This window comes from Podarcis filfolensis (assembly GCF_964270895.1).
Source record: "Podarcis filfolensis genome assembly, chromosome: 12".
NCBI classification, from domain to species: Eukaryota; Metazoa; Chordata; class Lepidosauria; order Squamata; family Lacertidae; genus Podarcis; species Podarcis filfolensis.
Genome location: NC_139614.1, coordinates 38,773,748 through 38,790,626, shown reverse-complemented (window position 1 = coordinate 38,790,626; position 16,879 = coordinate 38,773,748). Strand labels below are relative to the sequence as shown.

General features: G+C 37.4%; 1 protein-coding gene across 20 annotated transcripts in view; it reads left to right on the top strand.

Annotated features, from left to right (window-relative positions):
• The window catches only part of MPP7 (MAGUK p55 scaffold protein 7), an 83,948-nt gene that overhangs the window by 16,550 nt on the left and 50,519 nt on the right, over positions 1–16,879 (top strand). For all 20 annotated transcript variants that reach the window (XM_083579746.1, XM_083579734.1, XM_083579740.1 and 17 more), the window contains exon 2: positions 13,835–13,999. In XM_083579746.1, the coding sequence (XP_083435872.1) occupies positions 13,963–13,999 (37 nt within the window). In that variant the 5' untranslated portion in view covers positions 13,835–13,962. The remainder of the gene's footprint in view (positions 1–13,834; positions 14,000–16,879) is intronic.

Sequence of the window (16,879 nt, the reverse complement as noted above, 5' to 3'; positions counted from 1 at the left end):
GCTTCCTTCTAGAATTCTTGGGCCTTGAAGGACAAGAATGCTGAACCATGGGCAGATAATAGAAATGCATGTCTTTTGCCTGAGGAAAACTATACTTAGGATATTCCAGAATTTTCTGAAGGGAGCAGTTTTTAACCAGTTGCATTGCTAGGTTGCCTTTTACCAACTGTGACTGGTTCTACAGCTGCGACCACCCCTGGACTGGGAAAGTCTTGCCACAGTAGTTCATGTGTTGGTTACTTCAAGTGGATTTCTGAAAGGTGCTCCATGTGGAGCTTCCCTCACACTTGATCCGGAAGCTGCAGTTAGTGCAGAATGCTAGCTAGGATAAGATGTGTGAATTGGGGTTTGCCCCGGTACTTGATATGGTTAATGCAAATTATGATTACGTTTGACATCTGAATTGAGTTTCTGATCTAGCTCCATTCAATTTATTGACTTCTGAAACAGCATGGCTACCTTCTATTTTGGAAATTTAATTCTGTTACTGTTATATATGGGTGCTAGATAAACATACATTGACATTCACACTATGCATAATAAAATACAATAATTATGAAAATGTAACATGCTAATGAAAAACAGGATTAATAGGTAGAGCTAACAAAAAAATCAAGTGATTTTTGTCTTTGCATCGGTATTGTTTTAGCAGTCAAGGCCACATTGCTTGAAACATTTTAATTTGTGGGAGATTTCTTCTGTTATATAGGATGCACAGTGAATTAACAGTACCACCTGTATTTGACATGTGAAACCTTGTACTATGGAGTGTTGGATTGGCCCAGTCAAATGTGATGTGTGTCTTCTGTGTTGTAGCATAGTTCAGCTTATGCTAATTTTCTCTTGAGTTTGATAGTAGTTATGATCATGTTCTGACTTCTCAGTTGCTGTAGTCAAAGAAGTGTAAGTTGAACTGGTGCACAATGAAATAACAGGCAGCTCTGTTTATTCTTAGCTGTAAAATGCCCCTTACTAGAAAGAAAAGGGTTTATGCAAGAAACAGCTACATAGTATTCTTTTGCCTTGAATTGTAAAGTTTTGATACTTTGTAAACTCTAGAAGGCTATCTCATGAGGTGGAAAATTAATGAAAGCTTCAAGCTTTCTTTCTGCTCAACAGAATTTGGGCAATAAATATGTAGAGCCCTCATCTTACCAAGGCTTGTCATACTAAAATTCCTAAAATGTGAATGAATGTTTAGCTACCAATTTAAAAGTCAATATGATAGTATTGCAGAAGCAGAATTAAGCTTTAGCTTGCTACTGGGAGATGTATGTTTTACTAAATGCTTGTTGTTCCTTGTCTGACTGATATTTAGAACAGCATGTAGAGAATATTGTATCTCACTGATATTCTGCTTCACGTTGGGAGCTGTAGGATGGCAATGAGCATAACCATGATTGGTCTGCTTTATACAGTATGGATATGGGTTAAATGTCTTTTGCAACTTGTATAAGATTTATTTTAATCCTCTCTTAAGTCTCGAACTATTTCTTCCAATTTTTGTTGGAATGAAAATCTATGTTCTGATGCTTTCATTTTAAATAGGTTATTTGTGTTCTTTCGTTTGTGTGGATTTTAACAGGCTGGATAACCTGCATGGTGCCTGCATGGATAATTTGTGGGCTACCTGCATGATATTAAGCAGTCGGGAAGATACAACAATTGTTGCTTTAGTTGCTTCTTCAAGCTACTGAAGAAATCTCTAATCTAAAACGAATATTTGGAGTTACAATAGTACTGTAGCCCTGTTGTAAGGAGAATGTGTAATTTGCTTGATACTGGTTGTTACTGATCTTATGCTAATGACTGTATGAATCTTGAGATGGGGAAGTTATAGGTTTGGCTATTAGGGACCGTAATTGGAAGGACCTTGTCAGTATGCTGCACTTGGTAGTCTCTCTCCTCCCCGCTTCCCTGGTAAGGACTTCATACTGTTTCTCTAGTCAGAATACTTAGTTTTAGCTTGCTCTATGAAATGTTTTCACTTTGTGCTTGGACTCTTAAAGATAAATTATTTTACTTACTTGAAATCAGGACGCAAAGTTCCCTTTTCTGATGTTATTTCTGATTGCACTGGGAGCAGTGCAATGATAGTAGAAGTAGTCTATTTAAATTGATTAAGAGCTATATGGGATTATAATAGTTCCATCCCAATCTGACCTCCATCCTACTCAGGTTGTTTAGTAATTCAACTGTTGACTGAAAAATGCTGGAATGGCTTTTTCCCCCTCCAGAGAATGGAGTGGGTGGTTTGTTTTCTCCACTGTTTTTTCAGCAAGTGTCAACTGATGATAGATCCTTGGCAGCCTAGTTTGTCTCTACTCTCAAATAGCTATCTGCACATACAGCAAAGGTTTCTGTTGTATGCAAAGAAAAATGGTTGTTCTTCCTGTATTAGTATGAGACCCTGCCTATAAAATCTTTCATCTTTCCCACTACTGCATTTGTTGCCCACCCAATCCTGATCATGGCTAGATGCACCCTGCCAGGTTACTAGCCTGCCTCCATGGTTGCCACCTCTTGTCTCCTATCCCTTGAAGCAAATTTCCCCCTTCCCAAAATCAATAGTTTACAGGAGAGGGGGGAAGAGAGTTGGCAACTGACTACTAGATAATTAAAATGCGTTGACAAGGACATGAAAGTTTTGAGAACATGGACATAGACTCTTTTTACCCAGCTTTCAACATAAGGTATTTGTTTCTTGCCTCTGTCATTCTAACAAAAGGTCAAAATGGTTGCAGTGGAACAACAAACTGAATTCTTACAGCATGATTGTAGATGGCATGTTGTACAATGAAATTTTACAACTTGTTCAGTTGTAAGTTGACATTGCTATATATTTATAAAGCATACAAAATTATTTGAGGTTTGTTGGTAGGATTTTAAGATTATCAGCTTTGGTGTTAATGACATTTGAAGGCAAGACCTCCAGATAGCAAAAAGGAATTTAATAATGAAGATCAGCCAAGTTGTGGTAAACTCTCAGTAACTGGACTCCTGCCAAATAAAAAGCAGAGATTAGAAAGTGAATACGTTAACAGTGCATAGCCTCTTCACTATAACCTTTAAGATGGTCCACCCACAGAGACTTACGGAATCCAAGGGACTTTGGAATGCTCTGCATGATTTCTCAGGAGCCAGAGCTGGCAATCCTCTTAAGGCATTGCTTTCACTATGGAATGGCAATATGTGTCAGGGAGCTCCAAACTGTGAAACAGGTCTGATGCCCCTTCTTGTGGTAGGATGTTTAAGAGGGTAGTGGCTGTCCAGACACTCTGGGAGGAAATAGATTGTCTTGCCCTATTCTGGTCTGGGCTCAGACCTGGTTTTGAAACAGAATTAGCCTTTATTGTTCTGATGAATGAACACTTTCAGTAGAGGGACAGGGGAGTGTAACCCTCTGCTCTTGATCTCTCTGTAACTTTCATTGCTGTTGATTATAGTCTCCTCCTGGAGAGTATTTGCGAGTTGGTTGCACTGTGTGTTTTTTGAGGGGGGCGGGTTGTGTAGCAGGATACCACAATGCTATTTAATATCTATATAGAGCTGCTTGGAGCAGTCATTAGAAGACTGGGGCATGGTGTCATCAGTATGCTAATGGCACCCATTCAGGAAGCCTTACTGAATATGTCCTGCTCTCCTTGTGTCCTTAGTGCTATTTCTTTGCTCTCCTATCTTTTAAAGCTCTTTTTAAAATCAGATTTGTGAGTGCTTTGTGATACTGACACACTGCATATAAACAGTCCAAGTTTTATGTGAAGCAAAGCTGAATCCTGTGACCTGGATAAATTATGCAAACGGAAAAAATGCATAATTTACTTTGTAAAAATTACATAATGATGCAATATTGCTCAATTTTGGGTTTGTTTATCAAGGTTAGAGGAAAAGTAGGATTGTGGGTACTAAAGCCCCATGCCTAGTCCCTAGAAATCATGTTCAGCTGCCCTTTCTGACTTCAGGGAACTCATTATGTATTACACACTCTTAAGCGCTAGAGTTGTATGTGTATGCAGAACAGATTCTCAAGAACTGAATTATGTGCCCCAAACCATATTCTGTGTTCCCACATGCAGAAGCTCTTGCCTTGAGTAATTGGGTCAGTTCCCATTGAAATTTATTTCTAGTAGCAATTATTTACATTTCTGGGAAATTCTGAGCATTGACTCTAAGCCTGCTAACAATAAGTCTGCTATAATGCTTCATGTTCCCTCTATATTACCCTGCCCTGAAATAGTTCTGTCGCTAATACTGCAAAACACTCACTGAACACTAGTAAATGCCTGCATATACAGTGGTGCCTCGCAAGACAAAATTAATCCCTTCCGCGAGTCTCTTCGTCTTGCGGTTTTTTTGTCTTGCGAAGCACGGCTATTAGCGGCTTAGCGGCTTAGCGGCTATTAACGGCTTAGCGGCTTTAAGAAAAAGGAAACAAACTCGCAAGAGCTCGCAAGACGTTTCGTCTTGCGAAGCAAGCCCATAGGGAAATTCGTCTTGCGGAACGACTCAAAAAACGGAAAACTCTTTCGTCTTGCGCGTTTTTCGTCTCGCGAGGCATTCGTCTTGCGAGGTACCACTGTACTTGTATAATGCCTTGTACTCCCTGATGCTCTTTGTTCCTCAGCAATCATGGCTGAAAGGTAACCATAAAAATATTATTTGTGTTAGTCTGCACACTTAAAAAATACTATTTGGCATAAGGGTGACTCAGTAAATATTTTGACACTGTTTCACGTTTTGATTTCAAATATAGGAAGTGCATTACTGTTACGATGGGAGGACTGCATAATTGCTTTACTTCTGGTGTACCACAGTGATTAAGAAGTGAGAGCCAGGTAGTTCTTGATTGAGAGAGCATTTTCTCCACAAACTCAGTGATGGCCTTTGACAAGCTGCTATGATCTTAGACTCAGTTCCCCATCTGTAATTTGAGGATAATGCGGGGCTTTTGAAAGGTTTAATGATGGTGTAATAGTAGCTCCCCCACCAAGTTTAAGTGTTTGGGGAATAGACTACTGGATTATGCATCCCAATTCTATTTTAATCCTTATTCGTGATTCATTGTCATGTGTCCTGATATATTATTACCCAGTGTATCTGAAGCAGTGTGAATGCTAAAAGTCTAGCTGTTTTACACCATATTGAAGAGAATGTTGCTCTGGTTGCTCTTGTCTTCACTTGTTTCCAAGTGAGAAAAGGGTTATGGTGTAGTGCTACCTAATGTTGTTGATTAAGGCTAGTTTATACCTGATTTATGCTCTGAGTGCCTATGAATCATTTCTGAACGATCCTGTCTTGTCACAGCAAATTGAGGCTACTGTGCAGCTCCAGCATGACAGTGCTACATGCTCTGATTGGAACACTTCCTCTTAAGCCATCACCAGTTGTTACCTGGGATATTTGTTGGATATTTGTGTCCTGTTCATGGAAATGTGTTCAGCTGTGGTGAGAGACTGGTTGTGTGTAAAGGGTGAAGTGCAGGAGAAAGCCACCTGACCCACTCCAGGTGAGAGACAGGGAAGCATTTGCAACAGCTCAGGTAAGAGGTGAGGTGGTTTCTAGCTGGGATGGTTGTATCTCTTTATCACTGTGATTAGAGATGGATTAAGGAATGCAGGTGTCTGGGCCAGGGGGGTAGGGATACCATTCCTGTGATGGTAGATAGGGGGAGGTATGGAGTTGGATGAAGGTATATGGGTGGAGGAGTACTAGTTACATCAAAGCCCTTGCCCTTCTGCTGCACCCTCAGTATCTCAGAATCTGGAGATGCCAACCAGTCAACTCTCTGGGCTTGTGGCTTTGCTGCTAAATGCCAGGTCTCTCCAGAATAAAACACCTATCATCCATGATTTGATTGTGGATAAGGATTTGGCAGGTTGCTTACGACGATACCATCCTGAACACCCTGAGCACTCTGCATAGAGCTGCCCTTGAAGGTGACTTGGAAACTTCAATGGGTTCAAAATGCATTGGCCAGATTACTGGCCTGGTTGACTTGAGAATTTAAACAGCCCCTGTTCTATTGGCTGCCTGTGTGTTTCAGAACCCACCCTATTTCTGTGACTAATGTGTTTCCAATACTGATTTTAAATTGACAAAGCCCATCCTGGGAGCTGCTAGTGAAGGACAGGTAATAAATTTATTATCATTATTACCATCAACAGCATGAACGCCACCATTAGCAGCAGCATATGGCACAAAGGTTCAATTGGTTTTTGTGAATTGCACAATTAATTTTATTCCCCTCTATAGAGGACCAGTAGTTCATGATTTGCCCCCTCACTCAAGTCATTTGGTATGCAGAGAGAACATGCAGTCAGCCTGACTTTCACCAGACTGAGAAGTGAGGGAGGCGTCAGTCTAATGAAGTGGCTTTCTGAAGAGGCTCATCTAGTGTACACATTAATGCCCTTTTGATGTCAGGAAAAACCTCCTTAAAAACTCTTTCTGGCCTTTAATCTTCTAATTTTTAAAGAGTCTTTTAATATCTTTTATTATTGTAGTATTGTCTCTGCTGCTGCCAGTAGTTGGTTGGTTCGTTCACTCATCTATGTGATTTAAGCATATTATAAAATTTGAGTTGTGATTACCATTGTTTGGCTTTTAGTGTCAGTCTGTCAGATTTATGTATTAGACAGTTTTTTGTGTGAATTAATGTTAATTGCAATAATATTATTGTATGTTGAAGTTATTGCTTAACTTGCATTGCTAGAGAACTTAGAAGCTAATAAACGGGCAAATCCTTATCTTGTGCTAGACATCCTGTTTTTAAGTGTCTGACAGTCTTGTGCAGGGTGGGAAAGTATGCCATTGCTGGAATTTGATTCCTTCATATTTTTCCTACACAACGATCTTTTAAATCGACCTCCCTGGGTGCTCTTTATTGGGGTCCTTGTCTCCACAAAGGTATTATCCTTCTTACATATGGACTGGGCACCATGCTCTGGCTTGGACACCAAATTTCTTTGTCCATAAACCATTTAGAAAGTTAGTGGCTCTGAGATTGCCACCTTGGAATCTGGAGATTTATCTGTATAAGAGTTTTAGATGATCATGCCATTATTGAACAGTTTTCCCCAGTATGGGTTTCATCATTCCCCCACAAATTTGCTTAGTACATTACCTTGAAATCTTGGACACTTCTTTGATACTGGCTTTCATTTGTGTAATCTTCATGACAAGCTGCCTTAAAGTCTACTACAATATTTGGGGACCAGCTGTTCCAATGTTTTTCATCTTCCCACTGTGCTAGGACTTAAATATTTGGCTGAGGTAACTAGTGAACTTGCTACAGGCACAGTGGATCATGGTGCCAGTCAGATGTCACCTGTGATTGTGAGGACTTGCTATCCGAGACAGGCTTTAGAGAAATACAGCTTTATGTGCGAATGTGTTTAGGGAATTATGCTTCTCACAGAGTGTGGGCCCCCTCTTCTGGCCAAAAGAAACTACTGCTAAAATAGACCACTAGGGCATGACATTTACATTTCTCTCTACAGTGCTTCAGTTCTTTGATATTTTTAACAGTATGTAATATCCTATTTTCCATATTCAGTCTAGAGCATCGGGGTGAGCTGATGGCCTAATGAAAACAACTCAAATAAATGTTCATCTAAATTCAATTAGCCTTTGCAGTGTTGTTATCAAGTATCCAGGCTCTGGAGTTTAGGAACACTACTGAGCTCATTTTAATGCAGGTTATCAACATGTGTGTATGGGGTATGTATGTTGTGAGATCCTAGTGACTAAACCCTATAAAGTGGTATATCTACACAGATTATATATTGAATCTCCATTGAGAAACAAAGAATTACACTGCTTATAGCTTATAGTGGATAAGAACATTTCTGTGTATAATTATTTCTTTTCTTTATTCAAAAGATATAATGTATATATAGGGCTGGGAATGTCTGTTGCCAGAAATCCTAGAGATCTGATCCCAATCAATGTAAGCAATACCAAGATAGAGGGACCCTTGAACTCTTTCAGTAAAAGGTGTTTAGTGCTTTTGTGGTTCAGGAATTTGGAGCTCTCCCCCATTCCTATTGTCTTCTTAGAATATGATGGTGGCAAGAAAAATAGTCCCATTCATACAAATCAGTCTAGAAGAAAATGTAAAACTACTGGAATTTCTGCTTCAGGTGACCCGAGTCAAATTTTAAATATTTATTAGTAACAGTAGGAGTTACAAGTGTAAGCCAAATTTAAGCAACAATTTTTTAAAAAGAAAGCTTATATGCTTTATTTTAAGAAAGTCTACTAAATGGGGAGCGGGAGGTTGCATACTTGGATTGCTCCCCTCACCCTCATAGTACTATTTTCTCTTATGAAATGTATACTGTGACTATACAGGATATGCAGGAGCTCCAAGTTAATGTTTGCATTTCCTGGCTTTTTGTTATTTCAGCAAAATGAACAATGCTGTATTGAAACCATTATGGTCTTAGAAAAATTATTGTGCTGAATTAGATTTTCCTATTTTAGTAGGAAACTATATTATAAAAATTTTATGCTCTCAAATAGAAAAGGAGCAGAACTAAACACAAATGGAGCTCTTTGCCTTTCCATGAGTGTTTAAGCTCCCAGAATGGAATTGGGTCAGTAGCTCTGTGACCATGCTTAATACTTTTGGCTCTGAACCTGTAGATGTAAGGAAATATTCTGTTTCTGCATGAACAGGATGCTATTCACCACTTCTCTTGTTGAATTAATTCATGAAAAAGGCTTCGGCTTCAAATGAGCACTCTTGCTAAATTGTTAGACCTAATATAATTTTGCTTTCATATCAATTTAAAAGCATTCAAAGCACTCTCTGTGAAATATATAGATATAACATTTGAAATGACTAAATTTAAATCAATTTTCTGTTTCATTCCCTCAGAATAAAAACCCCCTCAGAAAATGTATAAATTTAACAACGTAATTTAACAACGTAGATTTTAAATGTCCTGTGGTGGAATTTAAATACTTAGGTCTCTGGGATTGTGTTAACAGACTCTGTTAATCTCTCTGGTAGTACATAGAGTAAATTGTAAAATATGCATTGTGCCAAACTGTCCTCGCTTAAAACATATTGGAATTTGGAGGGTTCAAGTGAAATAGGGGGCAGTGTGAGTTTTCTGGAAGTTTTTCCTATCGAGGGTGATCTTATTTAGCATGTTTAGCTTACTTGTTTTTAGTAAAACAAAACTAAATACCTTGGCAAGCCTGCCTAATATTTATTTGTAATTGGCACACATTCATTCTTAATGAACTTACATAACAGAAAAATTTCCACCCCATGTCATTTACTGAAGGGGAAGAAAAGTGTGAAAACAAACATTTTAGAACTTGATTTCTGTTTTCACCACTTAGTAAAACATTGTGCTGCAGTTTTAAGTAGATGTTTGCTTTAGGCTTTTATCTTTGATTTGGGATTTTAGACTTTCTCAAATAGAAGTAAGAATCATGTTTTGTAGCCTTGTTAAGGTGAGGTAAATATTGTGTGTCTGTCTTGGAAGTTGGATCTGCAAAGGTCAAACTTTATCAATTTTCTGATATGGAAATATAAAAGAATAAATTCCATCCTAATAAATAATTGTGACAATGGGAAATTCTAATAAATGGCTTTTCAAGCTTTGTTTCCCAGGTGCAGTTCAAGTACAGATGTATACATTTTAGAAGTGGGGAATAGTTTGAATACCATAAGCGGGACTTGTTGATTTTTGCTGCATCAAAATCTAGGCACCCCAGGTGACACATATAATAAGAATCTTTTGGCTCAGTTGAAAGACCCATCTAGTTCAGCATACTATTCTCATAGTAGCCAACCAGATGCCTGTTGGAAGCCCTTAAGCAGGACGTGAGTGCACTAGCATTCTCCTGTTTGTGATCCAAAGCAATTGGTGTTTCAGGGGCATAGTATAGTGTCTGTGGTACTGGAGGTAGTTCACAACAGTTGACAGGAAGAACTGAGAACAATGTATCTTTTTCCTGCTTGTTTGTAACATATAAATCAGCTGTTGTCTTCAAGCACAGATGTGTTCTGGAGCAGATTTTATATTTAATACCAATTTAAAATTAGAGGAAAAGCTGACAAAAACTGTTCATATTTACTGATGTGTGTAAAATTTCCACATTTCCCAAAGTTGTTCTGTACTTGGAGCAAACTACCGTACTTTTCTGTGTATAAGACTATTTTTTTTACTCCAAAATCATGTTCAAAATTAGGGGTCATCTTATACATGTGTAGCGCATTGTGGGGACATGGGATTGGTTGCTGCCGTGAGTTGGAGATTGTTATTGGTGGCTGCGGCAAGGGCTGGTGTTGATTGGCTGTTGCTGCGGCAATTGGACGGGCGACGTGCACTTTTTTTCAGCGATGGGACAGAGGATAGGTTGCTTTGGCGATGAATGTGAGCAGCATTGTCAGTCTGACAGGTGAGCGATTTATTGCATTCCCCCCTAAGAAAAGCTCAACAACTCTGCCCCCCCAAAAGCTCAACAATTCTGGGCAATCCTCCCCCTCAAAAAAATCTCAACAACTTTGGGGAATCTCCCCCCTCCTTTTCTTAATTTTGAGTTCCCGAAAATAGGGGGCATGTTATACACAGAAAAGTGTGGTGATTCTGAAATGTCCTATAACGTACTAGAGTTACAAAATACAGCAGGGGAAAACAAGATGAGTCACTTTCAAACATGCCCTAAAAAGTCTTTTGTGATTGACAAGAAAAGACTTGCTGTTGTGTAGGAAAGCAGTATAAACTTCTCAAAGAGATGTAATTTTGCACTGAAATAATTCAGTGCTGTGATTATTTTTGTGGTCTTGTATGTGCTGTGTGAAACAGCTTGCATGACTGAAGTAAATAAATATCCTGTTCATATTCTAAAATTTCACTAATGTTCCCAAAACGATAGTAGCATAGTTGATAGAAGGCCTGAGCATTAGGTTCTGAAGTCAAATTTCAGCTTAGCTGTGATTAGTCTCTCATTGGTGATATGGGGATAATGTTGACATACGTATTGCTAGAGCTGTTGCAAGGATTTCTGAGAAGACATATGAAATACCTGTGTGAAAAATATGTAGGAAGTGTGCTATATACATTCTAATATAGAAGCTCATGTGTTGTAGCAAGAGCAGCTGTTGTTTATTGTAGAGGAATAATTGTACTTGGCATATTATAGTTACAGATAGGTAGACCTAACTTAGTTGGTCTTTAAGGTGCTACTGGAAGGAAAAAATTTTTTTCTGGCATATTATAGATTGGCTTCTTTAAGGTACATTGTCATTTTCAGATGTTGCCTTTTCTTAAGCTACCAAACATGTGTTTTATTTTTTGAAGAAGGGAATGAAGGGTCCTTATTGTGTCATTAGATATTGTGAATCAAAGCCACTGCACCATTCCACATAACCACTAGATGTCACAAGTATTACAGGAGCCTGAGAGGTTACTAAGGGCCTGGTGGAAATTCAACATGTCACTGAACTTCACATATTTCACTGTTTCCACATGGTAGTTGCCAGAAGAATCTGATACAGTGTGATATAGAAGCAAGGTACAACTGGAATAATGAAATTTCAAAAAATGAGCCTTTTTAAAGGGCTGATTCTAACAGTCCTATTGGGCATTGTAAATGCCTCAGGTGCACTTGATACTCCTTTTACGTTCCTGGCTTTTGCTTGTGTTTTTATGGAAAGATGGATTGAACTTCAATTTAAGAATATTCGGTAATCCCTCTCAGGACATACTATAACAGCTGGTATTTCTGTGTTGCAGCAAATCGATTCCATGCAGCAGACAGCAGTACTTATAGCTGGATTCTGACACAAAATTACAAAGCATTTTGAAACAAATTTAGCCAAAGCAAACATCACTGAAAAAATGTAACTTAATTTACAAGTTTTGGAGAAAAGAATCTTGTTTCATTCCAACAAAATATTAAGCTTTTAACTGGTAAAGATTTCACCAGGTCATTTATTTTCACTAATATATACATAGAGATTCTGAGGGGAATAACTTCATACCACACAACCCTTTAGAATAAGGGTTTTTGAAAGTTAATATCAAGGAATTTAACCACAATAAAGAAAAAATGAGGAATGGCATCCTCACTGGTTAATATTAAGTGTTTTCTATATTTATTAAGGCTTTGGTCTTTAAACTTAAGTATCTGCAATCACAATTAGTATTTTACAACCTAGGTGTTTATTAATATAGATAATGCACTTTTGCTGTGGAATAAAAGGTTCAAGGAATATACCTAAAAAACTAGTGGATGAACAAATGAATATTTTTTTAAGACCTGGTTGGCTTCAATAACTAGTTTGATTCTGCGATAGCTTTGTGACTCTCTAGGTTCAGATCTTAAAATTTTATTTTCCAGCTTTGACTTGTGCATGTTACACTTGCACCAAGACAAACTGAATTGATGCTTTGCAAAACTTGTACAGCGTGTCCTTGGCCTGGCATCAAGTGCCTTAAAAAAAATTAAAATCTGTGTGTAGATATTCTGCCTTCTTCTGTTTTAAGACTGAGTAAATAGAGTTGTGCCAGAACACAATAACCGCAATGCAGTGCAGAGTTATATAGGCCCATAGATTTATCCCCAAACAGCCCATTTATCTATTGAATATTAATAATCAAACTCTCTACAAAAATATCCTATGAAACATTTGAACTTCTGTCTTGGATATAACCCAGTTTTCTGTCAAACAATTTTGTAGGCTGTCAAACAAGCCTGTTAAAAAGCTGAAGTTAATTATGTGAAAACAAACAAATAAATGGTGCTTTAGAATCAGCTTCAAATGAAGTTATTTCTTGCCAGCAGTAAATGATGGGTTTTAATTATAGTTCTTTGATTACTTTTCAGTAATCTTTTAGCATGTGATCATTTGTATATTAAAACATGTTTGCCTCTAGTTCCATTAATAGGAATGACAAAAATGACCTGATTAAAAACTTAAAATAAATGTTGTAGTTATCGTAAGCTATTATAGTGGACACAAAAATACATTTGAATATATCCATGGAAAAAGCTAAAGCCACTCTACGTTTATTACATTTTTTACAAGTTAAAATTAACACTCTTTCCTTCATCCTCTCCACTTGAGGACACTACTTGTTATGCCAGTCTTAATGCAGGGTGTGTTAATAATTGTGGCTTAATATTCAACATGATAATCCTACAGAGAAGTGGTCATTCAGCATGTAGTAGAAGCACACAATAATCCTAATAACAAAAATTTCATTAAGTTAAAATTTTACAATTTCATATCTGCATTTCTGGAGTGAGTACTGTCACCAAATACATTGGAATGGTTGAGAGATCCATACCATAGGGATGACTGTTAGGATGGTTATAGATATTTGTATTAGTGGAAAGTACTCAAACTGTAAAAGAAACAAAACGAAAACAACCCCACCAAAACATTTCTAATTGGCAAATGCTCAGTCTCCAGGTTTCTTTCGGAAATGGGTTTTTAGACATATTTTTCTTTAATAGACTATATTGGAAGTTGTTTTTGAAATGATGTGGAATTCGAAAAGCAGTTTTGTATGCAGAGGGTGAGGATGTCAGTTGCTCATAGTAAAATAAATAAATAAATAAATCATCTGCCAGGTTAGCACAAGTCCCTTACATCAACCCAAGCAACTGTTTGGTTTGTGGCTGTAACTTACACATAGATTAGATTAAAGGAAACCCCATCTGGATAGTACGTATTATTTTTAAGATCCTAAAATAACGTAGTATGAAGAAATAGTTTTCAAGTTGCTAAACTAGGTTAGATATACATTGGCAAATTACAGCAACTTATAATTCTAATAATTATTTGTTATGTTTCTGTTCTTTCCAGGATTGCTTTGAAATTGCCTCAATCTCGTAGAAAACCCAGCTGCATGTAATTGAACTGAAACTTTCTACCTCCTTCTGGCTCCAGCGCTGTTCTAGTGTGTGTCCTTGTTGCAGCTCACAGACTAAACCATGCCAGCTTTATCAACTGGATCTGGAGGTGACACAGGTAGATATGCTCTGGGGTTGCTAATTTTCTGCAGTTTGTTAGATTTTACATTATGTGTAGATAGGGCTATATTGTCCTGCTCCATCTACAGCGGCACATAAAAATTCGTGTGTGACTTGTACAGGCATCCCACCACTTGGATGTTTGTGCACATATGCACAGTGCTTTCCCACACACCCTGCTTCCTGCTGGCCCCAGAGATTCAATTCTACTTGCGGAGATTTTTGGGTACAGTATTTTTGGTATGGATTAAAGAGAGAGCAGCAGAGAGGGTGTTTAAGGGATGTTTAGAGGGTTCTCCCCACTTTATGCAATTTTTCTTATGCATGCAGGGGCCCGTAATGTAACTCCCACATAAGTGGGGAGTTGCCTCTACTATAATATAGTAGGGAATGTACATTCAAATAAACAAGACAAATGCATGCTAGTGGACTACATCCATACTTGGATGCTATTTTAGATGCATATCCAAGTCATGCCTGTAATTCCCAATCCAAAAAGTGATATGCACAGGCAGAGGCAAACTTCAGCCTGTGGATCTCTTTTTCGGGGTTTGTATATGCTTTTAGGGGACTAACATAAGCTTTGTTGCAAATTAAAGATCTATGAATTGTATAACTATAGTAAAGGGAAATTGATGTGTAATAGTTTCAGATATCAATAATTGCAGCAGGTTTTATAATCAGGTTTTATTGTAGTTTCTTTAACAACTGCATTCTACCTCCTTCACAAGGATATCAAGAATGTGTTTCAGTTATGACATATGCTGAAAGTTCTCTATAAGGTAGCAAACAAATGTACATATCCTTAGTTTTAATTCTGCTAGCACAGTACAATTTTCTGTTGGTTAATTTTAGAAAAGCAAACTTTTAGACAAAACCTGAAGAATTTGCTTGATTCCTTGCTGTATTACCACTCTGTGGCAATTGAAACTGGAATCTTTGCTTTACCTTCCTGCAAATGCTGTTAGTAATTCAAAGTGTAGAGACTCCTAAAATGATAAGGACCTTCCTAAGGTCTTCTGAAATGAGTGTTATAAATTGGATTTGTGCCTAACATTCTTAGACTGACTTCTTGAGAGCAGCTCTTGGCAAAAAAGAAAGAAAATAAAAAAAGAAATAAATACTTCTCTAGCACAGCTGACCAATAGAACAGAACTCCAGTTGCTTTTCTTTTGACGTAACATGATACTAGGCAAGAAGAGCCTTGTTAATTTGAATGAAGAAGGGTTGGCTATTCTTGAACTCCCTCACAATGTTACTGTAATATTGCCAAGCTGCTGTTGGCATACAAATCTTGACCATATGCAAGAAACCATGATTTAAAAAACAATGAACAGTAATGTACTCATTTTTAAAATATCATTATTGTTCATTTCTAAAGTAATGACAGTTTTCATGTTTGTATTGTAATACCTTCTGTGGGTAGGATTGTTAAAACTTGATTGTACAATCTTTACCATTGCGCGTAGTAATCAGCTTTTTTAATTTACTTGGTTTCTAATTGTCCATTATGTGCATAAACATATGTGATATTTTTACATATATACAACCACTAAAATGGCTAAGTGAGTGAACCTTTTTCAGGTACTTGATACTGATCTTTAATTGCATTGTACAGTAGCAAATGTACAGTGTGGAGCCAGAGTGGTGGAGTGGTTAAGAGCGGTAGTCTCGTAATCTGGTGAACCGGGTTCGCGTCTCCATTCTTCTACATGCAGCTGCTGGGTGACCTTGGGCTAGTCATATTTCTCTGAAGTCTTTCAGCCTCACTCACCTCACAGAGTGTTTGATGTGGGGGAAGAGAAAGGAGAATGTTAGCAGCTTTGAGACTCCTTCGGGTAGTGATAAAGCGGGATATCAAATCCAAACTCTTCTTCTTCTTCAGATGTCAGGATGCAGGTATCTTTGTTACTGAATATTTAGTTCCATATAACAAAGTGTTATCCGATCCTTTTACAGAACTGTGAAATAATTTTTCGCTGTGAAAAATGTAAGCCTGTTAGAAATATCAATGAACAGTAATGATTATTCTACTTTTGTCAAAGTGGAAAAATTAAAGACTGGTGTGTTCTATTTTATTAATACAGTAAAATTTTACAGTGTTGTTCTGGGCTTAGGTGTATGTTCTTTAGTGTTTATTACCCCTTAGTTACAATAAAATATTGAAGTTGTAACTTGGCATTATGGTTCAGAATTCTGATGTAGTAAATTACTTAACAAATGAAGGTAAATGGACATCCATTTGTCCTAATATTGATTTTAAAAATATCTCTGACAAGATTAGTTCTTTCTTGTAATATGTAAGAGTGATGGAACGCAGTGACCATATTTTTTTATCATTTAGTCCTACTTTATAGCTTCCACAGACTTGTTCTAATAATGAAGCTATGAAGGATATGACAAGAATGGTGATATTAAATTTCTCTAGACTAACAGTAAATTTTTCCACTCTGATGTCAAGAATGTTGAGCATCTGGACTCTGAGAGTGAGTAGTTTACCACGTGAGCACTTTCCCCAATTTCTTAGCCATTTATTCTTCTCCTAGGAACTAGCTGTCTTATGTAGAAAATAATAGTAACGGAAACTGCTCTCTAGAATTGGAAAAAGTTGTGTGCTGTTCATTTTCCATTATTTGTAAGAATTATTTTATTACATTTTTCAGGTCTTTTAAAAATAAAATCACTGTTATGACAATGTATCCATGTATTCAATAAGATTAATAAAGTTTAGGAAAGCAGTACCACGGATGTACTGTAGACACTGTTTACAAGTCCGTGCTACAATAATTGTTACTAGATTTTTATCCTCAGGGGCCTCCTTTAACGCAGTTTACCTTGTGAAACTGCTTCCATGAACAACCTATAGTTTTGGAATCAT